At 45.1% G+C, this 25,590-nt stretch overlaps 1 protein-coding gene across 1 annotated transcript in view; it reads left to right on the top strand.

The window, feature by feature from the left end:
* The window catches only part of LOC115113282 (inactive ubiquitin carboxyl-terminal hydrolase 54-like), an 86,662-nt gene that overhangs the window by 41,617 nt on the left and 19,455 nt on the right, over positions 1-25,590 (top strand). Inside the window, 12 exon segments of the mRNA XM_065012832.1 lie at positions 4,800-4,892; positions 8,849-8,983; positions 10,266-10,379; positions 10,563-10,645; positions 17,217-17,322; positions 19,103-19,112; positions 19,115-19,248; positions 19,693-19,842; positions 21,927-22,095; positions 22,377-22,562; positions 24,348-24,524; positions 24,958-25,552. Coding sequence (XP_064868904.1) covers positions 4,800-4,892; positions 8,849-8,983; positions 10,266-10,379; positions 10,563-10,645; positions 17,217-17,322; positions 19,103-19,112; positions 19,115-19,248; positions 19,693-19,842; positions 21,927-22,095; positions 22,377-22,562; positions 24,348-24,524; positions 24,958-25,552 — 1,952 coding nt within the window.

The following is a 25,590-nucleotide window of genomic DNA, read 5'->3' on the forward strand; positions in this document are numbered from 1 at the left end:
AGTACATTTAGAGTAAATTAGAGTTCAGTACAGTAGAGCACACTAGAGTAGAGTACAGTATAATGTACTATACTGTACTCTTCTGTGATGTGCTGTGCTCTACTGTTCTGTACTGTGATGTCCAAACTTGTGAAACATAGACGTCGACGATTGGTTCAGATTTGGCCTTGTTTTGGGGTGAAGTTCATTACAATATTAGCCAGTGTATAATACCCATACGTGCAAATAATGATATTGCGCAGTTCTACCTTTGTGGACCAATTCAGGATACATCACCATGAAGAAAATGACATTCATATCCATAATGATGATGTAGTACAGATAAGGGACCCTTGATGTAATTCTGTTACCGTAATTCTGTTATTGGGTGTAAGTCCACTTCACTCACTGTAGTTCGATAACCAAAATAGATTTTTGTTCAAACTCAAGGTGTTTATGGTTTGTTAAACTTAGAAATCAATGTTTTTTTGTTTGGCGTATATATTTTAAAGTGAAAAATCGGAGTCTCGGCATAATTCCGTTATCGTGGAATTTCCCTAATCCTGCCTTGAGTGCTGTCATCATGGCAGCGTTAAGGCTGGAATTGTGCTCATTTTGTTATATCATCGATTCCCTCCTCTTCCAGCCAGCTTATCTCTGCCTTTCATCACGCTTTCCTGCCTCTCGCTCTTGGATCAGTTCCTTGGAACCATTTTTTATCACAAGTGATGGCTGGTATGATTGACAGATTGAAGGCCTTATCAGGGACAGGTTCACACAGAGTGGCAACACAGCAGGGAGGGCTTATAAATGAACTGATCATACATTCCAACAATTCTGGAAAAATAACTGAAGGTCCGGGGTATTTCACACACACAGTACCATTTCTAGTTTTTACGTTGCTGATGTTTGGAATGTTTTGTGCAACGCTAGAATGTTCTGGCATATAGAATTATGGGTAGTACTTTTTTTTCTATCTGACGGACATTGAACCCCAACTCACAGCTCTTTTAGTCTAGGTGGACCTGAATAGCAAATTATTCATGAGACAGAGGTGCTCAAAGTTGACCCATTTTGCATAACCCACCATACTATGAGACATCCATGTCTTCATCACTGGAAAAGATAAACAGTTGAGTTTAATATCATTTAAAAGCTTACAAACAGGGTTGACAACCTATTTAATAATTTCTTGAAATATATATTTTCAACCTTTAGCGTCAATTATCTTCAAACGTGTTGTGTTGTGTCCGTCATCGGTTGAAACACGACATTTTTTTTTACAGAGTGGCTAGAAATTGAAATCATAAAATGGATCTATCCCTTCAGACCACTGCAGTTTAGCTGGTACGCCATTTAAATTGAATTGACATTTGAACTTTTTCTAATTACTTCCACAAAGATGTGTATATTCTATTTCCTGTATTTCTATGATTTCAATAGGTTTCCTATGGAGGATTGACAGTATTTTTAAAACAGATATTCCCATTTTAGTACATTCATCAGCCAAAACATGAACCCCACCCTGTATTCAGGAGCATGTTGTGACTCAACCGATGGCGGGCACGACACATATCATTTTTAGGGCTGTCCCCAAATAAATTAAAATCTTGGTTGATTGCAAGTCATCTGTTCTTTCAACCAATCGATTGCTGGAAATTATTTAACGTGTATTTTTCCACATATAAAGACATGTGTTTTAATAAAATCAACTTTGTGCATTGAGTTTGTCTGATGCTTTAAGCTTACGGTTTGATGCCTCAAGAGGGTGCCAGAGATATAGATAACCAGAAGAAAATAAACTTGACCTGACCCAACTATTCTCCTCCCACTCCTGCTGGCTTTCGCATATTCTGCCATTACTGTCCTGATGTTACTGGTACTAAGTAGATATGCTATAAATGACATTGGCTACACATCTGTCTGCAACTATTAACTTGGATCCGGCCCAAAGCTTGCGAACTTGTAACGTATAAAATATTCTGAGCCCTCAGTTTCCAGCACCAGTGAGCTTAATGCAGACACAGCTGTAGGCTATTTGCGCAAGGGATAAGAAGCCGTGCTTAACTTGGGCTGGAGCTCACTGGAGTTGAGTACCGGCACCTCAAATTTTCTACTGCTTGTGCTCTTGTTCCTCTTATACATTGAGGAACTATCGTAATTCTCAATGGATGTAAAAAATATACTGTTGGCTTGCTGTTATAGATGAAGAAAAGATTACTTTGAGAAGCTCCACAGGTGGTGTGTTAAGGCAATCAGAAATACTATCAGGCCCCCAAATGGGCACATTTATATGCCTACATTTGCGTGCAGGCCAGGTAGCCTATAGACTCAACATTGAAAGGAGCGCTCCAAACAAAAGACAATGAATAAATTGACACAACTCGTAAATGGAATGAAATAAACCAAAACTTGTTTCTCACAAGTGTAGCACAGGTTCTGCATTCTGCAAACAATGTGTCCACTCTGACAATGAGAAGAAGAAGACTGGAATAATATTGAATGCATTAAAAAAAATGACCGTAACCAATGTAACAAACATTGTAGATTAGAAAATACAGGAATTAACAGAAAATGTACTACTGGTGATATATGTAATGGGGAATTGGATAGACACTAACATTCAAAGGCAAACCATTCACACAATGAAGTTATGAAACAATGTATGTGCACATATTGGTGGGAGAGAGAAGTGCATTGTGCATCTAGTCAATCTGACATCTGCATTGGCCTTGCAGCATTTACGGTGATATGGCCTCAGCAGAAGTGAGGGCATTCATACTTCTTGCACTTCACGGAGCAATGCATAGATGTTGTCAAGGAAGTGAGTTTATGTTTATACAGGATGTACCGCCCCCACGTACCGTCAAACAATCATGTCAATGCGGAGCTATACAAAGCCCTCAGCATTGTTAAAAAATTTGGGAGGTGCATTCCGATGTGATACAGAGCTAGATTTGACTTCAGACGCCTCACAAGTCCTCAACTGGCAGCTTCATTAAATAGTACCCGCAAAACACCAGTCTCAACGTCAATAGTGAAGAGGCGACTCCGGGATCATGGCCTACTAGGCAGAGTTGCAAATATTTTTTTTATTTTCCACCATAATTTGCAAATAAATTCATAAAAAATCCTACAATGTGATTTTCTGGATTTTTTTTTTCAATTTGTCTGTCATAGTTGAAGTGTACCAATGATGAAAATTACAGGCCTCTCTCATCTTTTTAAGTTGGAGAACTTGCACAATTGGTGGCTGACTAAATACTTTTTTTTGCCCCACTGTAGATATTCCATAACATTTTTCGCTGCGTACTAGTGCTGAGACAGATGCTCCAGACTTGCTGCTCGCTGAGACATGACACATGCCTGACCACGCTCACTATATCTCTACTAATATTGTTTGAGTTTAAATTGAAGCCATGTTTTAGTTTCAATACCCATGGGAAAGTTTGGATAGCTGTTTCTATCGCTGAAGAAATGTATCGGTGCACAGTATAGGGTGACAATTGGGTGGATCGTGATTGATGTTTCAATTGATTGAAACCGTGTTTTAGTTTGAAATTCTTATGGAAAAGTTTAAATAGCTTTTCCACGACTGTAGAAACTAATGAAGTACTGTAAGGTATAGGGTGACTATTTTGGGTGGATTGTGATTGGTGGGAAGATAGTCAAGCATTGTTTGGTGGAATGATAGGCGAGTCGATGAGAGGCATTTTTAGGTAGAGAGGTACTGCACATAGGTAGTGTCTGGGACAGGGGGAACAGAGAGAGAAGATGGAAGTTCAGGTTAACAGAGACTGACAGGCCTGTCTATAATTCAGCTCGGTGTTGTGTGGACGTGGCAGCAGGACCATGGCGTGGGCGCTGTGAGGCCGAGTTAGACACTGAACAGGTGGGGTTGGGCCCTGGACCTCCGTTCCCCTTGGGCTGCTCAGGCAGGGTGCCAGATGGAAGATGGTATGCCAGGGAGCCTCCCGACGGGAAACTGCAAGGGCCACGTTTGTTCCGCTGACACCCAGCATCTCAGCCCGACCTGGGCAAGCGTACATTCCTCAAAGTGATGGGCCTGGTGCTCTCTCACACACACACTCTCTCTTTCTTTCTATCTCTCTCTCTCTCTCTCTCTCTGTCGCTCTCTGTCTCTATCCCACCTTCTCTCCTTTATCCCGCGGTCTATCACATACTCTCTTTCTCTGGCTCCCTCTCTGTCCGTCTCACTTCCCCCTCTCTCTTTCTTTCTTCATCTTCTTCCCGTAACCCCTGGTGAGGCGTGCAGGATTCCTCCCCTGCTGAGGGGATTAAGAGTCTGGGAGGCATCAGGGATCTGATTGGACAGGACCTGCTCTTGTTCCTATTGGACGGGCTTGGGCTAGTGCAGCAGTGGTGGGCTCTCAGAGCCAACAGGGGATTGGACAGGACAGCAGTGGGCTCCACTGTGGTTGTGTAACAAACCTCAAATTCAGGGAGGGACATCCTTTAGCATCAGGTACGAGTTAGCGAGGGAATTCCACTGGCTTTAGAGAACTTTAGATTTCCACAGATAGACATGCCGTGCTCTCTCTAAGGGTTTTGAATCTGTGAAAAGCTTAGACTTTTGGAGCAAAGCGTTGGCACTTATGGAGGGTGGGAAAGTCAACAGCAGGCGACGCAGAGAAGCAAATGCTTGTCACGCGCTCCCGTAGCGTTTCCTTTACAGCAGCTTTCTGTTGTTTGCTCAGGAGATTCCATTTAGAAATCAGGTGATCCGGAGTTGTGAGGTCCGACTTGAGGAGCATTTGTATGTCATTCTGTCTCACTCTTTCTTCTCTCCTTTTCCACAGGTCCTGTGGCACCTGGACATCTTTCGGCGGAGCTTCCGGCAGCTGACCACACACAAGTGCATGGAGGACTCGTGTATATTCTGTGCCCTGAAGGTAAGAGGCTAGACCTGTGAGTGGAGATGAGAGGGAGGCCTGGGGGTGGAGAACAGGTGCTTTACTTATTAATGAATCATTTCCATGTAATGCCTACCAAAGAATGCAGATAGAGGATGGTTCTTTTGGTATTGGACTATTGTATTTTATTTTCAACAGTAAATTGATCAAATACGTCATTTTTTTCAAGTTACTTCTGTGAATTTAGTTCTTAAGCATAGTTGTGCCCCCTGAGAGATGACCATGATTTTGAATGGGAGTTCTGGGATGTGAATATTTGTGTCTTAACATGTCAGTAGTTAAGCCATCTCCCCTGGCGTGGACAGACAGTGGTTGGATGTCTGGCCAGTGGTTATGGATTATTATGGACCATTGATCTCTCTCTGATCAAGCATTTTGCAATAACATCTGCTATGTGACCAATCAAATTGGATTTGAATACATTTGATTTGATCTGGACAGGCCGCTGAATGTAGATCATTGGCTTTAGCCACCCCCCTTCCCACTCTCGCTCTCTCTCTCTGTTATTTGCCAAATGACTGCGGTCATCGTAATGATCGTTCAAATAGCAAAACCGGGCCACCCCTAGTGACCAATGACCATCTCTATATGTCTCACCGCGTCCATCTGTCTGTCTGTCTGTCTGTCTGTCTGTCTGTGTGAGGGTGGTCTCTCTAACTAGTCTTACTCTGTAACTGACTCTCTGTTATTCATTCCTGCTTTGCTTTATCTTGGCCAGGTCGCAATTGTAAATGAGAACTTGTTCTCAACTTGCCTATCTGGTTAAATAAAGGTGAAATAATTTATTTTAAAAAAAACATCCAAATCCATTTCTGATTGTCTGTCTCTTTGCCTAGCTGGCAGAACCAGACTAGCTTTGCCACTAAGCTTACTTCCATTGTTTTTCCTGGTTTGAGTCAGTGATTCCATCTTAATGAAGAGGCAAGTTTCACACGCTCATACGTACCAGAGGAGACAGTCGAGGGTGCGGAAATGCCTTTTGAGTGGCTGTAGGATGGCACTCCACACACTCAGCCGTGTGCAATTTTCACACCCAAATGCAGATTTAAATGGGCTCTTGTGAAACTGAGTGGTTTGATGATCTGCGATGCTTAGGGCTGCATGGCTCATCGGAGGGGTTCGATGGTGATATTTGAAGGCATGTCTGGTTCCTCTGTTTCACACACGGTCTGCGTGGCAGGCATAGCTAAGAGCAGCTGGATCTGGCTAGCAGGCTGGACTTGGAGAGCGACAGAGCCCTGTGAATTTAACGAGGCCATCCTTTTAGCTACCGACTGACTAGGTCTGGTCCTTTTGACTGTGACAGGTTATTTTGATTTCACACCAGTGTCTACCTCAGTCATGGTCAGAAATGTAGGCTTAAGTGTACTTCTGTTGCTCCCTCTGCACTTGCTCTCTCTCTTTCACTCTTGCACTCCATCTCTCTCCCTCTCTCTGCTCTTTCATTCTCTCCCTCCATCTCTCTCTCCCTCCCATTCACTCTCCCCTCTGCTCTCTCCATCTCTCCCTGTGCTCTTTCCCCTTGCCTCCGTCTTCCTCTCCCTCCGTCCCTTCCTGCTTCTGGTCTTTCTCTCTCCTTCTCTCTTTCTCTCCCTCTCTCCCTTGATGTCTCAGCCTTATCAGAATTCACCAGGGCTCATTTGAAAGGTCGATTACAGGGCATTTCGGCCAGGCATTTAATTTGAGCAGAATTATAAGGCTATGATAATTTATCCTCTCCCCACCTCCTTTTCTGCCTCTCCTGTTCTCTCTCCCTCAGCTCACTTCACCCACCTCTTCTCTCTCTCTCTCTCTCTCTCTCTCTCTCTCTCTCTCTCTCTCTCTCTCTCTCTCTCTCTCTCTCTCTCTCTCTTCTGTACGCAAGATAGGTTGAGGTGCAGCGGCAGGGCAGATGTGTGTTTGTGTGTGTGTGTGTGTATGTGTGTGTATGTGTGTGTGTGTGTGCGCACATGTTTGTGTTTGTGGGTGCGCATGTTTGTGTGCCTTTATGTGTGTTTATGTCCGCTTGCCCAATAAACACTCACCTTGTTCAGGGTGTTCTTGTCTGAGAAAATGGAAATACATGATTTAAAACAGGGAAGACATATTGAGACCTAGGTCTCTTTTTCAAATGCGGCCTGCAACATAAATATAGACATTATACCCAAAGAGTGTGTGTGTGTGTGTGTGCGTGCGTGCGTGCGTGCGTGCGTGCGTGCGTGCGTGCGTGCGTGCGTGCTTGCGTGCGTGTATACAGTTGAAGTCAGAAGTTTTCATACACTTAGGTTGGAGTCATTCAAACTCATTTCTCAACTACTCCACAAATTTCTTGTTAACACACTATAGTTTTGGCAAGCCGGTAGGACATGTAAACCCCATGGGACCGCACAGGTAGGAGACGTGTTCTGTTTCCTAGAGATGAACGTATTTTGGTTCAAAAAGTGCAAATCAATCCCAGAACAACAGCAAAGGACCTTGTGAAGATGCTGGAGGAAACAGGCACAAAAGTATCCTATATATCCTATATCAACATAACCTGAAAGGCCGCTCAGAAAGTAAGAAGCCACTGCTCCAAAACCGCCATAAAAAAGACAGATTACAGTTTGCTACTGCACATGGGGACAAAGATTGTTATTTTTGGAGAAATGTCCTCTGGTCTGATGAAACAAAAATAGAACCGTTTGGCCATAATAACCATTGTTATGTTTGGAGGGAAAAGGAGGAGACTTGCTAGCCGAAGAACACCATCCCAACCGTGAAGCACAGGGGTGGCAGAATCATGTTGTGGGGGTGCTTTGCTGCAGGAGGGACTGGTGCACTTCACAAAATAGATGGCATCATGAGGATGGAAAATATTGAAGCAACATCTCAAGACATCAGTCAGGAAGTTAAAGCTTGGTCGCAAATGGGTCTTCCAAATGGACAATGACCCCAAGCATACTTCCAAAGTTGTGGCAAAATGGCTTAAGGACAACAAATTCAAGGTACTGGAGTGGCCATCACAAAGCCCTGACCTCAATCCCATAGAAAATGTGTGGGCAGAACTGAAAAAGTGTGTGCGAGCAAGGAGGCCTACCACCGTTGAAAAGTTTGGTGTCACTTAGAAATGTCCTTGTTTTTGAAAGAAAAGCAACATTTTTGTCCATTAAAATAACATCAAATTGATCAGAAATACAGTGTAGACATTGTTAATGTTGTAAATGACTATTGTAGCTGGAAACAGCAGATTTTTTATGGTATATCTACATAGGCCCATTATCAACAACCATCACTCCTATGTTCCAATGGCACATTGTGTTAGCTAATCCAAGTTTATCACTTTAAAAGGCTAATTGATCATTAAAAAAACCTTTTACAATTATGTTAGCACAGCTGAAAACTGCTGTCTGATTAAAGAAGCAATAAAACTGGCAGTCTTTAAACTAGTTGAGTATCTGGAGCATCAGCATTTGTGGGTTCGATTACAGGCTCAAAATGGCCAGAAACAAAGAACTTTCTTCTGAAACTCATCAGTCTGTTCTTGTTCTGAGAAATTACGGCTATTCCATGTGAGAAATTGCCAAGAAACTGAAGATCTCTTACAACACTGTGTACTACTCCCTTCACAGTACAGTGCAAACTGGCTCTAACCAGAATAGAATGAGGAGTGAGAGGCCCCAGTGCACAACTGAGCAAGAGGACAAGTACATTAGAGTGTCTAGTTTGAGAAACAGACGCCTCACGTCCTCAACTGGCAGGTTCATTAAACAGTATCTGCAAAACACCAGTCTCGACGTCAACATTGAAGAGGTGAAATTAGTGTTAACTTGATATAAAGGATATTGACCCCCTTCCAGTCCCTTCCATCATTTCTTTGTACAATCCGTGAATATTTTCTGTTGAGTCCATTCCTGTTATTCCAGAGTGTTACGCTGTTGTTGACCCCGCTGTGTTACTGTGTCTCTTGTTGTTTCTAGAGTATCTTTGCTCAGTTCCAGTTCAGCAGTGAGAAGGTGCTGCCATCTGACGCGCTCCGCAGCGCCCTGGCCAAGACCTTCCAGGACGAACAGCGCTTCCAGCTGGGCATCATGGACGACGCTGCAGAGTGCTTCGTAAGAGACAACCCTCCCTTTGCCCCCTCACTATTACTATCTCAGCTCACTTATTCCTCCATTACGTACCTCATCCCTCACTTCCCCACGTCCATTACCCTTCATTCTTCCACTTCTTCTCTCTCTCTCTTCTAATACACCTACACGCTTAGCAAACAGAACAGAACAGAGCTAAGAGTTCAGCTAAAAGTGATCTCATAACAAAATGTTCCATGTTTAAAAATCAGACTTTTGAAGTGCCGTAACATTTAGAAAACAATGGCTGGGGACACTATTTACTTAACAAAGGAAAAGTGTGGGAAGTGTTTTTGTCTCTGGGATGTTGCAGTGCAGAGCTCTCTACAAGGCTTTTACCCTGATCCCAGTGACAGTAAGCAGTCCACCCAGCCTCTACCACACTACCACAAAGAAAGAAACTTTGCCATTTTTCCCCCCTGACTAGCTCATTTTATAAGCAACGCAGCTAGGCAGCCAGCAAGAGGATTGTTCCATACCCTGTACCCTCTCTGGGCCTATTCTCTCCTCTCAACCTCTCTCTCCACTTCTCTTTATGTTCTGCTGACAAGCGAGAACATACGGAAACTGCAACTTGGGTTGTTTTTTTTATTAGTATTATTCTGGGTATTTGGCTGCGGATGCATTCTGGAGGCGGTGGGATGGTGGGCTGAGGCAGATGCTAAGTGTACATTGGAACCTCCCCGTGGTGACCCTCTCTCTGCAGTGCTACAGAACTCCCACTGCGCCGAGGGCTCCTGCCTGCAGTTAGAGTGATAAATCACCCAGTAAATTAGCTCAGGATGGCCAACCAGAGCCTCTGTGTGTTTTGCAGTGCAGCACCTTGCTGCTTCACTGAGTTTAAAACAGTAATCCACTCAAAAACTATATTTTTGTTTATTAGTCCACTGTTGATGCAGTCCCAAAATGTTTTCCATGTCAGTGATCAAGTTTTCAAGATATAGGACTTTCAAAAATCAAAAAGTTACAATTTGCATTTTGAAAGTCCTATGTCTTGAAGACATGATTGCTGACGTGCAAAACATTTGAGACTGAATCAACAGATATATATCAAAAGATAGTTTTTAAGTGGATTATTCCTTTAAGCAATATAAGTTTTCTCAAAGATTTCCTCGAGGATATTTTCTTTGTGTGTTGGTTTTGTCATGACGTAGTAATGTGATTCGGTTAACAACACATGTGGGCAAGCGCATACACACTTGCTTACACACACAAACACAAACAGGAATAAAGCCAACATGACTGTCTCTAACTGTTGCCCCCACAGGAGAACATCCTAATGCGGATTCATTTCCACATCTCAGACGAGACCAAAGAGGACATCTGCACAGCCAAGCACTGCATCCCACACCAGAAGTTTGCCATGACGCTTTTCGAACAGGTCAGCACAAACACAAGCCTCAGTACAAACACAAGCCTCAGCACAAACACAAGCCTCAGTAACTTATTTAGATGATCAGTCAATCCATTTTCTTTTCACCCCCCCCCATCCATTTCTATGTCATTAATTGAAGTCAAGCCAGCTGTGCTTATCTTAGTGGTGTAACTCTTTGTATGTTTGCAGTGTGTGTGTAGCAGCTGTGGGGCCTCCTCTGACCCACTGCCATTCATTCAGATGGTGCACTACATCTCCACCACATCCCTCTGGTGAGTAAATCCTTTGACTTGGGAAAACAGCATTGAGCTGACTCTGCCTAGCTGGTTCTGCCTAGATCTGACTGATGTTCTGACTGGTTCAGACTAGTTCCGAGGGGGTTCCTTCTGACCAGTTCTGACCAGTTCGGACTAGTTGACTAACACCATACATAGGCGCACATTTTATACAAAAGTGAAAATTGATGGGCACTGCTCTCCAATTGAATTTTGCTCCATTCACTCCACAAACAGATGATAGAATGAAAAGCTTTTCCGGTCTCTTTTCCACGGAGCAGAGCAACAAAAGAAATCAACGCTCTCTCGGCCTAGAGACACAATGGTGACCGAATGTGCTTTCTCTCTCCTCCTCTAAAGAGAAGTAACCCGCTAGGTTAGATATCAGGTCGCCTAGGAACGGGTAATAGCTTTCTTCATTGTGGCAGTATGAGCTGTCCACCAAACCTCTCTGGGCTGTGGGAGGAGGAAGGAGGGATGAATCACCTGCATTCCCTCCGTTAGGCTGCGGACTAGCTGTAGTGAGCCAGGGGCTGCCTGCCTGCCTCTCCAGCTGTGGCGATGTCTGCAGCGAAGCCCTCAGGAGAGCCCAACACCAGTCTCAGTCTCTTCGAATGCTGTAGCAGCCAGCCAGTCAGCCCAGAGTGCTTGTTATGTTATGAGCAAACGTCTTATGCAAAAGTGATGAAGTGTCTACAATAATATTCCATGTGATTAGTCTGTTAGGTGTACTGTGTGGGCTCTGTCTAATTCCTCAACGCTATTTGGCCCTGATATGAGCCCAACATCCCCAACACCAGCCCCTCTCTATCTGTTAGAGACACACACACACACACACAGACACACGCACCCCCCCCCCACACACAACCCTCAGAGGAGTATGTTGTATCCTGACAACGGTTTATATGCCAATAACAGGCCTCTCTCCTGCACCAGAGCACAGAGTTACAGTATAACCCTGGAGTGTCTTTGACAGAGCCCCAGAGAGACCTGGAGAGAATGGGAACGGAACAAAGAGTCACCTTGTAGACAAAGGACTGGTCTAAGGTCCTGCAGTCACATGATCAGTAGCACCAGTGTTAAGGCTGTAGCTGTAATGCTCTCTATTTTAGAAGGATGTTTTTATCTGAAAGATGCTTACATTTAACACAGTCTGTAGGGTGGAGTGGGGTAAGTTGAGCCATTTTTTACATTCAGCATCACTACGTCAAGGGAAATATAGTGTTATTTCTAACAAAAGATATCTACATTTGAGCCATCTTGGGGTAAGTGGGTGATAGTGTCCTGTGACAGGGGTTGGTGGTGCTGGTAGGTCAAAGTTGAATTCATGGACTGGGAGGTGTGGTATATTGTATATCTTAAATGTATGTCTACATTCAGATATACATGTCGATCTGCCGCAAAATTCTGGATATGTTTAGCAAGCTCAGACTCCATGTCATAAGACATTGTGTGCCTCTGCTACAATATCATAGCCTCTCTTTCGCACAGGTTCTTGTTCATCATTTTTGTTGTTGTCAATATACAATGCATTCGGAAAGTATTCAGAACCCCTGACTTTTTACACACTTTGTTACTTTACAGACTTATTCTGAAATATATTAAATAAATAAAATCCTCATCAATCTACACGTAATACCCCATAATGACAAAGTGAAAACAATGTTTTATACATTTAGCTAATAATATATATATATATAAAAGATACCTTATTTACATAAGTATTCAAACCCTATGAGTCTCAAAACTAAACTCAGGTGCATCCTGTTTCCATTCATCATCCTTGAGATGTTTCTACAACTTGATTGGAGTCCACCTGTGGTAAATTCAATTGATTGGACATGATTCAGAAAGGCACACACCTGTCTATATAAGGTCCCACAGTTGACAGTGCATGTCAGAGCAAAAACCAAGCCATAAGGTTGAATAGAGCGCCGAGACAGGATTGTGTCAAGGCACAGGTCTGGGGAAGGGTACCAAAAAATGTCTGTGGCATTGAAGGTCCCCAAGAACACAGTGGCCTCCATCATTCTTAAATGGAAGAAGTTTGGAACCACCAAGACTCTTCCTCTAGTTGGCTGCCCCGCCAAACTGAGCAGTCGGGGGAGAAGGGCCTTGGTCAGGGAGGTGAACAAGAACCCGATGGTCACTCGGACAGAGCTCCAGAGTTCCTCTGTGGAGATGGGAGAACATTCCATAAGGACAACCGTCTCTGCAGCACTTCACCCATCAGGCCTTTATGGTAGTGATCAGACGGGAGCCACTCCTCAGTAAAAGGAACATGACATCCTGCTTGGAGTTTGCCAAAAGGCACCTAAAGGACTCTCTGAGTGATTCTCTGGTCTGATTGAACTCTTTACAAATTAAAGGAGAGCGCACACTCTAGGATCTCAGATGCAATAATTTAATAACCTAATATCCAACGTTTCGACAGACAAGCTGTCTTCATCAGGGACAACTTGTCTGTCGAAATGTTGGATATTAGGTTATTCAATTATTGCATCTGAGCTCCTAGAGTGTGCGGCTCTCCTTTAATTTTTCAATTGTTCTACTCCACTAGCCAGCACCTAGCGTAAACAGGTGTGCGTTTCTTTCACCTCCTGATTGAACTCTTTGGCCTGAATGCCAAGCGTCACGTCTGGAGGAGACCTGGTACCATCCCTATGGTGAAGCATGGTGGTGGTAGCATCATGCTGTGGGAATGTTTTTCAGCGGCAGGGATTGGGCAACTAGTCAGGATCGAGGGAAAGATAAACAGAGGAAAGTATAGAGAGTTCCTTGATGAAAACCTGCTCCAGAGAGGTCAAGACCTCAGACTGGGGTGAAGGTTCACCTCCCAATAGGACAATGACCCTAATCAAGAGTGACTTTAGGACAAGTCTCTGAATGTCCTTGAGAGGCCCAATCAGAGCCCGGACTTGAACCCGACCGAACATCTCTGGAGAGACCTGAAAATAGCTGTGTAGCGACGCTCCCCATCCAACCTGACAGAGCTTGAGAGGATCTACAAAGGAGAATGGGAGAAACTCTCCAAATACAGGTGTGCCAAGCTTGTAGCGTCATACCCAAGAAGACTCGAGGCTGTAATCGCTGCCAATGGTGCTTCAACAAAGTACTGAGTACATTTGCAAGAATTTCTATTAAATAGTTTTTGATTTGTCATTATGGGGTATTGTGTATAGATTGATGAGATTTAAAAAGAAAAGAAAAAAAGAAGGGAAAAAAAATCTATTTTAGAATAAGGCTGTAACGTAACAAAATGTGGAAAAAGTCAAGGGGTCTGAATACTTCCAGAATGCACTGTACCTCTTCAGTGTCATTCAGTCAATTTTTTCATCCCTTGCTGCTGCTTGAATGGAATTCTTCCCTTCTCTCACTTCCTTGGCTGCTCTCTCAAGAACTTCAAGGGGGGAAGACCCCTGCTTGTTTTACATTTGTATACATGATGATGTCTGCTCTGTAACAATAAAAATGCACTATCTTGAGTTCAAGACACATTGCAAAAATATGTAATCATCATTTGTACGTGGAATGGCGGCCATTGGCTCAACTTACCCCATGGCCATTGGCTCGACTTACCCCATGGCCATTGGCTCAACTTACCCCATGGCCATTGGCTCAACTTACCCCATGGCCATTGGCTCAACTTACCCCATGGCCATTGGCTCAACTTACCCCATGGCCATTGGCTCAACTTACCCCATGGCCATTGGCTCAACTTACCCCATGGCCATTGGCTCAACTTACCCCATGGCCATTCGGCCATTCGCAACTTACCCCATGGCCATTGGCTCAACTTACCCCATGGCCATTGGCTCAACTTACCCCATGGCCATTGGCTCAACTTACCCCATGGCCATTGGCTCAACTTACCCCATGGCCATTGGCTCAACTTACCCCATGGCCATTGGCTCAACTTACCCCATGGCCATTCGCTCAACTTACCCCAAGGCAAACATTTAGACTATATTAGCTCACACAGCTACAAGGATGCACTTTCTGTGCTATTTTTAGAACCGCATATTGTAGCTTATAGAGACCCCAACTGATGTATAAAACAATATTAAAACACTACTTTGGTTTAGATATAACACAATGCATTAATTTGACTTTGTGAAAATCCGGTTTTTGGACCTAACATGCTTGACACTTTTTTCCATGTGTTTTTTTCCTTCACATGAAATGATGACCTCTTCCTAAATATTTGGTCACATGATTCATTTTGTGCATGGTTTCCTAGTTACAAAGGTGGCTCAACTAAACCTTTGGCTCAACTTACCCCACTCTCCCCTACAATATATGTGGCCCACAGATCATACCCACAACCCTGGTGTTGCAAGGACTAGATGTCTGAGTGTGTGTTGTCTCACACTGTAGATGTCTGAGTTGTGTGTTGTCTCACACTGTAGATGTCTGAGTTGTGTGTTGTCTCACACTGTAGATGTCTGAGTGTGTGTTGTCTCACACTGTAGATGTCTGAGTGTGTGTTGTCTCACACTGTAGATGTCTGAGTGTGTGTTGTCTCACACTGTAGATGTCTGAGTGTGTGTTGTCTCACACTGTAGATGTCTGAGTGTGTGTTGTCTCACACTGTAGATGTCTGAGTGTGTGTTGTCTCACACTGTAGATGTCTGAGTGTGTGTTGTCTCACACTGTAGATGTCTGAGTGTGTGTTGTCTCACACTGTAGATGTCTGAGTGTGTGTTGTCTCACACTGTAGATGTCTGAGTGTGTGTTGTCTCACACTGTAGATGTCTGAGTGTGTGTTGTCTCACACTGTAGATGTCTGAGTGTGTGTTGTCTCACACTGAGTTGTGTGTTGTCTCACACTGTAGATGTCTGAGTTGTGTGTTGTCTCACACTGTAGATGTCTGAGTTGTGTGTTGTCTCACACTGTAGATGTCTGAGTGTGTGTTGTCTCACACTGTAGATGTCTGAGTGTGTGTTGTCTCACACTGTAGATGTCTGAGTGTGTGTTGTCTCACACTGTAGATGTCTGAGTTGTGTGTTGTCTCACACTGTAGATGTCTGAGTGTGTGTTGTCTCACACTGTAGATGTCTGAGTGTGTGTTGTCTCACACTGTAGATGTCTGAGTTGTGTGTTGTCTCACACTGTAGATGTCTGAGTTGTGTGTTGTCTCACACTGTAGATGTCTGAGTGTGTGTTGTCTCACACTGTAGATGTCTGAGTGTGTGTGTTGTCTCACACTGTAGATGTCTGAGTTGTGTGTTGTCTCACACTGTAGATGTCTGAGTTGTGTGTTGTCTCACACTGTAGATGTCTGAGTTGTGTGTTGTCTCACACTGTAGATGTCTGAGTTGTGTGTTGTCTCACACTGTAGATGTCTGAGTTGTGTGTTGTCTCACACTGTAGATGTCTGAGTTGTGTGTTGTCTCACACTGTAGATGTCTGAGTTGTGTGTTGTCTCACACTGTAGATGTCTGAGTGTGTGTTGTCTCACATGTGTGTGTGTTGTCTCACACTGTAGATGTCTGAGTTGTGTGTTGTCTCACACTGTAGATGTCTGAGTTGTGTGTTGTCTCACACTGTAGATGTCTGAGTGTGTGTTGTCTCACACTGTAGATGTCTGAGTGTGTGTTGTCTCACACTGTAGATGTCTGAGTGTGTGTTGTCTCACACTGTAGATGTCTGAGTGTGTGTTGTCTCACACTGTAGATGTCTGAGTTGTGTGTTGTCTCACACTGTAGATGTCTGAGTTGTGTGTTGTCTCACACTGTAGATGTCTGAGTTGTGTGTTGTCTCACACTGTAGATGTCTGAGTTGTGTGTTGTCTCACACTGTAGATGTCTGAGTTGTGTGTTGTCTCACACTGTAGATGTCTGAGTTGTGTGTTGTCTCACACTGTAGATGTCTGAGTTGTGTGTTGTCTCACACTGTAGATGTCTGAGTGTGTGTTGTCTCACACTGTAGATGTCTGAGTGTGTGTTGTCTCACACTGTAGATGTCTGAGTGTGTGTTGTCTCACACTGTAGATGTCTGAGTGTGTGTTGTCTCACACTGTAGATGTCTGAGTTGTGTGTTGTCTCACACTGTAGATGTCTGAGTGTGTGTTGTCTCACACTGTAGATGTCTGAGTTGTGTGTTGTCTCACACTGTAGATGTCTGAGTGTGTGTTGTCTCACACTGTAGATGTCTGAGTGTGTGTTGTCTCACACTGTAGATGTCTGAGTTGTGTGTTGTCTCACACTGTAGATGTCTGAGTGTGTGTTGTCTCACACTGTAGATGTCTGAGTGTGTGTTGTCTCACACTGTAGATGTCTGAGTTGTGTGTTGTCTCACACTGTAGATGTCTGAGTTGTGTGTTGTCTCACACTGTAGATGTCTGAGTGTGTGTTGTCTCACACTGTAGATGTCTGAGTGTGTGTTGTCTCACACTGTAGATGTCTGAGTGTGTGTTGTCTCACACTGAAGATGTCTGAGTGTGTGTTGTCTCACACTGTAGATGTCTGAGTGTGTGTTGTCTCACACTGTAGATGTCTGAGTGTGTGTTGTCTCACACTGTAGATGTCTGAGGTGTGTGTGTTCTGTGTATACCCCGTGTTACAGTAACCAGGCGGTGAGGATGCTGGAGTGTAAAGACAAGCCCACACCAGACATGTTTGGAGAGCTGCTCCGCAACGCCAGCACTATGGGAGACCTACGCAACTGTCCGGTGAGTTGGTCTACAAGAACCCTTTACCACACCGTACCATTAATGTACATTTACATCTTTCTCATTTAGCCGGCGTTCTTATCCAGAGCGACTTACAATTAAGGCAGTCATCTTAAGATAGCTTGGTGGGACAACCAGATAGCACCGTCCTAGTAAGGACATTTTCCCTACAATAAAGTAGTTATCAACAAAGTCAGTACTAGTAGGAAAAGACAAGTGCAGGTAAAAAAAAGTATTTTTGCGTGGGGGTGCCGTGGGGTTTATTTAAGATACTCTTTGAAGAGGTTTCTGGCGTTTTTTGGACGATGAACAGGGACTCCGCTGTCATGCTGTTAGGGGAAAGCTTGTTCCACACCATGGACTCTACGACAACTGTGATAGCCACTATATTACACTATATTACAGCCACAATAGATATTACACTCCCACCAGAAATATTCTTACTTATGATGGTGAAAAAAAAGTTAAATATTCATGTCCTGTAGGATTCTTTAGTCAAGAAATATATTATGACTCTCACGCTTGCGTACGCGCACACACACACACACACACACACACACACACACACACACACACACAATCTAACTCCGAGGCTTGTGTTGAGTGTGGGCGGACGGACTGGTTCAGAGGAACTTGATGGCGTCACATGGGCAGTAAACACCATTCTGAGGTCAGCCAAACTCACCCTCTGTGCTTCGACTGTAATATCTCTGGGTTCGAAACGGAACTGAAAGGACCAGGATGGATCAACATGAGCAGCTCAAAGTATTAGCGTTTTAAAATGTGAAATCTCCCAGTCAAACATGACTCTTATAATTCTGATACTCCCTCCCAGCTTTATCTTTATCAAACATTAAAGCCTCTGGTCATTCTAACGGTCAACTCCAGAGTCGACATAATCATAACGAGCTGCCCCAGTATTGTACAATTACAGGCCTTTTTCAGAAATATGTTTTTATTCGCTAAGTATAGGCTGACTTTGATGCTTCTCCCGCTGGTCTGTGTGTGAGAAACCCCAGTGCTCGCCTGTGCTGTGAGAAAGTCTCCTCTGTTTATGTCAAATTTGGAGCGTGCACAATCGTTGCCCTTCCGGGGGCCTGCCGCCCGCTTGTTTCCAGCCTCACTTCTGGGAAACGCACAAAAGAAGAGGGAATTTTGCCCCTCTCCGGCAAAGGAGGTCAAGATGGCAGGTGCATGTGGTGACATGCGTCCTTCTCCCTCGCAAACACACACATACAAACAAACAAAAACACACACGCTGTACCGCTCTGGCCCAAATCAGCTCTGAGAAAGGAGTCCTGTGGTAACCTTCTATGAAGGAACCCCACATGCTGCTGGGCCCAGTGTGTGGGTAGAGTTTCTGTCTAAAGGAAGGCTGTCTCTCTGTGATGGGCATAGAAGTGACACTTGAATTGGGGGTTGTCATTGGCCTACAGCCAGCTGACCTTTCCAGACACAGCTCACTATGAGGGGTGCTCTGAATTGAACCGTAGTCAACACTGAAAAAGCTAAATGGATGAAGATCACTGTCAACTCGGAACGTAATGAGTCATGGTAGACTTTGTTTTAGTTTTTTTTAGTTTGTTTGAGGAATTTGGGTTTATATTTGTGATTTATTACACTCAATTTGCGTCTCCTTTTTGTCCCCCTCTTTCACTTCCCCCTTCTCTCTCTCCCACTCCATCTCTTGCCCCCTACCTTTCTTCTCCCCCTCCTCTTCACACGCTCTCCTCTTTCTTCCTGCTCGCTCTCTCTTTCTCTCTCTCTCTCCCTACCTCAGAGTAACTGTGGGAGAAGCTGCGTATTCGTCGGGTACTTATGAACTCTCCAGAGATCATCACCATAGGTCTGGTGTGGGACTCTGACCACTCAGACCTGGCAGAGGACGTCATCCACAGCCTGGGCACTTGCCTGCGCCTGGGGGATGTAAGACGCACACACGCACACACACACACACACACACACGGAGACACACACCCACTCTTACAGTTTTTTTCAGAAGATGCCACTAAGTTATGCCATACTGGGTTGTGTGTGCTGTAATGTTTCTAGCCACCGACTACCAGAGTGGATAGAAAGCAGTCTGATGTCTCTATACTCTGACACAACACACACAGTCAGGCACCATCTCCCTCGCTAATGAATTTTTCAAGGTGTTTACCTGCTGTAAAAGAGAGCTAACCTTTGAGAACCTCTGGAGCGTTTCTGAAGTGGTACTTCTGCGAGTTGTGTTATGATCTGATATCAATATTCCCGATGTCTGTTTGGGTACCCTGGGGGGGGATGATTTAGCTATACAGTATTGCAGGACAGTGTATTCTTTGTTTACCTATGGGGCTGAACATGAGTCCTCTCCCCTGTCCCCCTCAGCTCTTCTACAGAGTAACAGATGATAAGGCCAAGCAGGCAGAGCTCTACCTGGTGGGCATGGTGTGTTACTACGGCAAGCACTACTCCACCTTCTTCTTCCAGACCAAGATACGCAAGTGGATGTACTTTGACGACGCACATGTCAAAGAGGTAATTTTAAAAAAAAAACTAAATAAATCAGAGAAGTCAGAGAAGTTGCCCTTATTCACTAATGTAGGATGGGATTCCTTTACCCCTAATCCTGACCATGAACATGAACCATTTGTTTTTACTGTGTAGTTGCTGTGTTTTATTCTTCCTACGGTATTTTGCAGTTGAAAATCACACAGGCCATGTTTGGCTATACATTGCTCCTCACTTGGGTGATGTTACTGTGAGAAAGACCATTGAGCCATACACGTGTTTGTGGAATCCTCTCAGTTGAGAGTCCTCCACTTTTACAGCTTATTGTCTATGTCTCCGTCTCTCTCCCGTTGCTGTGCCAAGTGGGAGAGGACATTCATCTTTTAACAACTAATTACCTGATGTTTTCTTTCATTGCTAAACAAAAGCGTGGCCCGTCGGGCTCTATTCAAAGCCCTCTCTCTCTCTGTTTGTCGCTAATTTCACCCCGGCGCCATTAGTTTACATTATTCACCCGCTCGTTGACTCACTGGCGAGCTGGGGTTGTTTTTGCTAAATTTTTTATCAATGACACAGACTGCGTTGTCATCACAGCCCAAGGAGGAATAGTTGTCATAGGAATAGTTTACTTTACTTTATTATCCTACTGGGGATATTTAGGCCAGACAAATTTACATCAAAAACAACAATCAACATGTATGTGCAAAAATTCATGGAGAGACACATGTAACCTGCCACAGTCCTTATCATGGACAATGAGAGGTCTGCAGAGTTGCTGAGGAACCCAAAGCCTGTCACATGAGGTCATCTGGATGAACTCTGATTGGTGGTTCACACTGCGGCAGTGTTGTGGCCAGTCATGGGTGCGAGTTCTGATTGGCTTCTCCTTTAGTTCCAGGTCAGGTCCCCCTCTCTGTGTGACGAGGTGTGGGAGCATTGAGCAGAGGCGTTAGTTAGTTAGTTCCACATGCCTGGCCTGCTGGCCCAACTGTGGTGTGTGTCTCTCGCCACCTCTCCTGGGAGCGGGCGGAGGGAAGGAAATGACACACAGCTCTGTGGGCACCGGGCCTTCTCTCACTGCTCTGGCTCGCACCTATCCTTTCTCCCATCTCTCTCTTTTCCTCTCTATCTCTCTACCTAGTCCCCCCCCAGTGGCATGGCTCTTTCACCTTCTGTCCATCCACTTTCTTTCAAAAATGTCTCCCCTCTTTCCTCTTCCCACTCCTCTATCCTTTTCTTCTCTCCCTTTTCTCCCCTTTTCTTTCTCTCTCTCTCCTCTCTCGCTCATTTCCCCTCTCTCCTATCATGGCTTTAGTCACATAAATGTCTGTGCTGTACGTTCACTCCTGGGCAGTGGCATACAAAGCAGCTTTTCTCTCTCTTTCTCTCTCTCTCTCTCTCTCTCTCTCTCTCTCTCTCTCTCTCTCTCTCTCTCTCTCTCTCTCTCTCTCTCTCTCTCTCTCTCTCTGTCTCTCTGTCTCTCTCTCTGTCTCTCTCTGTCTCTCTGTCTCTCTCTCTGTCTCTCTCTGTCTGTGTGTGTGTAAAGCCAGCACGTGAGCCAGTGAGGGTTTGGACAAAAGTGGCCTGAAAACAAGGATATCCCTCTATTGTTTATCTGGCCAGCTGGACAGGAGGGCGTGGCCAATAGAGAGCTAGAGCAAAGCGGCCACCTCTGTAGACCCACGCACACATTTGCGCTTTCAAACACACACACATAGGCTCATACGCATACACACACACACACTTTTCTGATATGATAGGGCTATCGGGACTTCCTGTCACAGATTCCTGTGCTGAGCGAGGGCAGAGCGTTCATTGTGCATTCGGGAAAACCAGGTTGGGGTAAGAGGGGTTGGAAAATGGCCCCTCTGGCGCTTACAGAGTCGTGTTAATGTTAGCCGTAGCTATTGTACTGTAACTGTGGTCTTGACTAACTCGCATTCTTTTGTGAGCTCACTCGCTTCGCTCTGTGTGTACTTTTCTGGGTGTCTGTTTGACTCTTCCTGAACAGTTTGAGATTTCACTTCAGGGATGGGCCTGAATGCGCAGGTCTAACCCCTTTTTTTGAGTTTCCTGGAAAGTCGTGACATAGTTTCCTCTCTTCCCGGCAGATCGGGCCCAAGTGGAAGGACGTGGTGTCTCGGTGCATCAAGGGCCACTACCAGCCCCTGCTACTGCTCTACGCTGACCCCCGGGGGACGCCCGTGTCAGTGCAGGACCTGCCCTCCCGCCTGGACCTGCACCACTTCAACAGGTCCTACTACGACAGCGAGGACTCGGGTACGAGACGCCTCGCGTCACACAAGATCACTTGCTACACGCACAGAATGGCTGTTGCATTACCACACCTGTGTTCAAATAGTATTTTTTTTCCTTCTTCTTTCAAATGGAACTAGTAGTTAAAGTAAAACAAATGCCATTTATACACCACGTGTTTCTCCTTCTTGAAGCGGTTGTTTCCTGCTCTCTGTACTGTTCTGATTAAGTCCTGGCTTGTGTGTTCCCGTTGTTATCTCTGATGGCTGTCTGCATCTGTTCCGCTGTCATGCTGTTGTCTTCAGGCCGCGAGCCGTCCATCTCCAGTGACACGCGCACCGACTCGTCGACAGACAGTTACTCCTACAAGCATTCCCACTCCCACTCTCACCATGAGTCCATGGCCAGCCACTTCTCCTCCGATTCCCAGGGAACCGTCATCTGTAACCCAGACAACGACACAGCCTCCCGCAGCAGCCTGGAGACCACAGGTAGTAGGAGGAGGAGTTCAGGAATAGCATGCACACACACAGACAGGGTAGATATATATGCACACACACAGACAGGGTAGATATATGTGCACACACACAGACAGCGTAGATATAATGCACACACACACAGAGAGGGTAGATATATATGCACACACACTGACAGGGTAGATATAATGCACACACACACAGACAGGGTAGATAGATATGCACACACACAGACAGGGTAGATATATATGCACACACTCTGACAGGGTAGATATATATGCACACACACAGACAGGGTAGATATATGTGCACACACACAGACAGGGTAGATATAATGCACACACACACACAGAGGGTAGATATATATGCACACACACTGACAGGGTAGATATAATGCACACACACACAGACAGGGTAGATATATATGCACACACACAGACAGGGTAGATATATATGCACACACACAAAGACAGGGTAGATATATATGCACACACTCTGACAGGGTAGATATATATGCACACACACAGACAGGGTAGATATAATGCAAACACACACAGACAGGGTAGATATAAGGCACACACACAGACAGGGTAGATATATATGCACACACACTGACAGGGTAGATATAATTCACACACACACAGACAGGGTAGATATATATGCACACACACAGACAGGGTAGATATATATGCACACACACACAGACATGGTAGATATATATGCACACACACTGACAGGGTAGATATATATGCACACACACAGACAGGGTAGATATAATGCACACACACACAGACAGGGTAGATATATATGCACACACACAGACAGGGTAGATATATATGCACACACACATACAGGGTAGATATATATGCACACACACAGTCGGGGTAGATATATATGCACACACACAGACAGGGTAGATATAATGCACACACACAGACGGGGTATATATATGCACACACACAGACGGGGTAGATATAATGCACACAGAGACAGGGTATATATATATGCACACACACAGACAGGGTAGATATAATGCACACACACACAGACAGGGTAGATATATATGCACACACACAGACAGGGTAGATATAATGCACACACACACACAGACAGGGTAGATATATATGCACACACACTGACAGGGTAGATATAATGCACACACACACAGACAGGGTAGATATATATGCACACACACAGACAGGGTAGATATATATGCACACACACAGACAGGGTAGATATATATGCACAAACAAACATGAATATGGTCTGTAGCTCACTCAAACACATAAGTATGCACAGACACACACAGTCACATACATGCACGCAGGCGCATGCTTGCACGCATACACACACACTGACACACACACACACAGAGTATACTCCCAAGCCTATGCACCAAAAGAGGCAGGTGGGAGGAGCTGTAGGAGGATGGGCTCATTGTAAAGACTGGAGTGGTAGATTGGAACGGTATCAAACACATGGAAACCACGTTCCATTGAATCCATTCCAGCCATTACAATGAGCCCGTCCTCCTATAGCTCCTCCCACCAGCCTCCTCTTAAATACACAGACTAAACTGTGTATTAATTAATGCTTTTACCTTGCATGTATGCACACGTGTAACTACTTAGGTTTAAGCATGTATTGCTCACCCAAACATACTCTAGACAGATTTGTATGTACTGTACAGAGGGTTAAAGCCACAGCCATTACCCAATCATGTTCATCATGAATTATGTGTCATCATTTTTCACATGTCGTAACCATGTAAACGGTCATAAAAGAAATCTCCTCCCTAAGGCCAAGTGACGGACAGTGGGCCAGTGCAGTGCCACTCTCTGAGGAAAGGCGGAACAGTGGACAGGAAGGGCGGGGCCAGTGACAGGAAGCGGAGCTCTAGTCGTCCGAGGCGACTTGAGGAGAAGAGCCGGGGCTCTAAGACTGACGAAGCCTCGTCGGCAGGTTACCACAGCGAGGGTATGAAGGAACCAATCACACGGCAGAGCCAAAAGACTAGGGACCAATCACACGGCAGAGCCAGGGAACAAGTGACCTATGACAGAAGAGCATGATGACTCAGGAGACTATACTGTATCTAGCAGCTTAGAGCTCATCAGAATCAGTGCCTCTAGTCTTTCGCAGGTGTAGTTCATAGTATTTGGGTTTTACAGAAGATCAGGTACAGGTAGTAGGGTATCTTGTATCTTACCATTTTTCTCTTGTCCTGTCCAGTTAGCCGTTATCACCAATGTTGTCACTCGCGTTGCACTTTCATCCTATTATTTTTTTGCTTTTTCCACCCCTCCCCATCAACACATGACATCACACCACTAATGTATTTATCTCCCACTCTCTATCTGTCTCCCTCCCTCCATCTCCCTCCTCTCTCCTGTCTCCCTGGCTTCTATAGGGGAGACTCTGAAGGAGCAACAAGCACCTCGCACCGCACCCAAGTCCTCCTCCTCCAGTCGACTGAGGGATTTCAAGGAGACCATGAGTAACATCATCCACAGTCGCCCCCTCTCCGCCTCCTCTTCGGGCTCCGGGGCCCTTGGGGGTCTAGGGGCTGAGTCAGGGACCACCACCAAGGCCAGAGACTGGGAGGCCGACAGCACCAGCAGTGAGTCCAAGTCCAGCTCCTCCGGCGGACGATACAGACCGGCTTGGAGGCCCCGGAGAGAGACCCTCAATATAGACACTATCTTCAGTAGGGAGAGACGTAGACAGGCTGGGTATAGTCCCCTAGGGGCCACTCTGCCTGAAGACAGTGGGGCCCCAGCTGAGGGCCCCACAGGGTCAGCCACTGGACAAGGACAGGGGCCCTTTGGTAATATGGCCTCCTCCTGGACCCTGCCGACCCCCAGGGGCCATAACATGGAGCAGCAGCCCCCCAGGCTCATCCAGAGGATGGAGAGTGGCTATGAGAGCAGCGAGAGGAACAGTAACAGTCCTGTTAGCCTGGACATGCCTCTCAGCGAGGGACCCAATGCTGCTAATACACATAGGTACAGTAGAGTATATACAAACTGCTAGGAAAGATTCT

The sequence above is a fragment of the Oncorhynchus nerka genome, linkage group LG28 (genome assembly GCF_034236695.1).
Source record: "Oncorhynchus nerka isolate Pitt River linkage group LG28, Oner_Uvic_2.0, whole genome shotgun sequence".
NCBI classification, from domain to species: Eukaryota; Metazoa; Chordata; class Actinopteri; order Salmoniformes; family Salmonidae; genus Oncorhynchus; species Oncorhynchus nerka.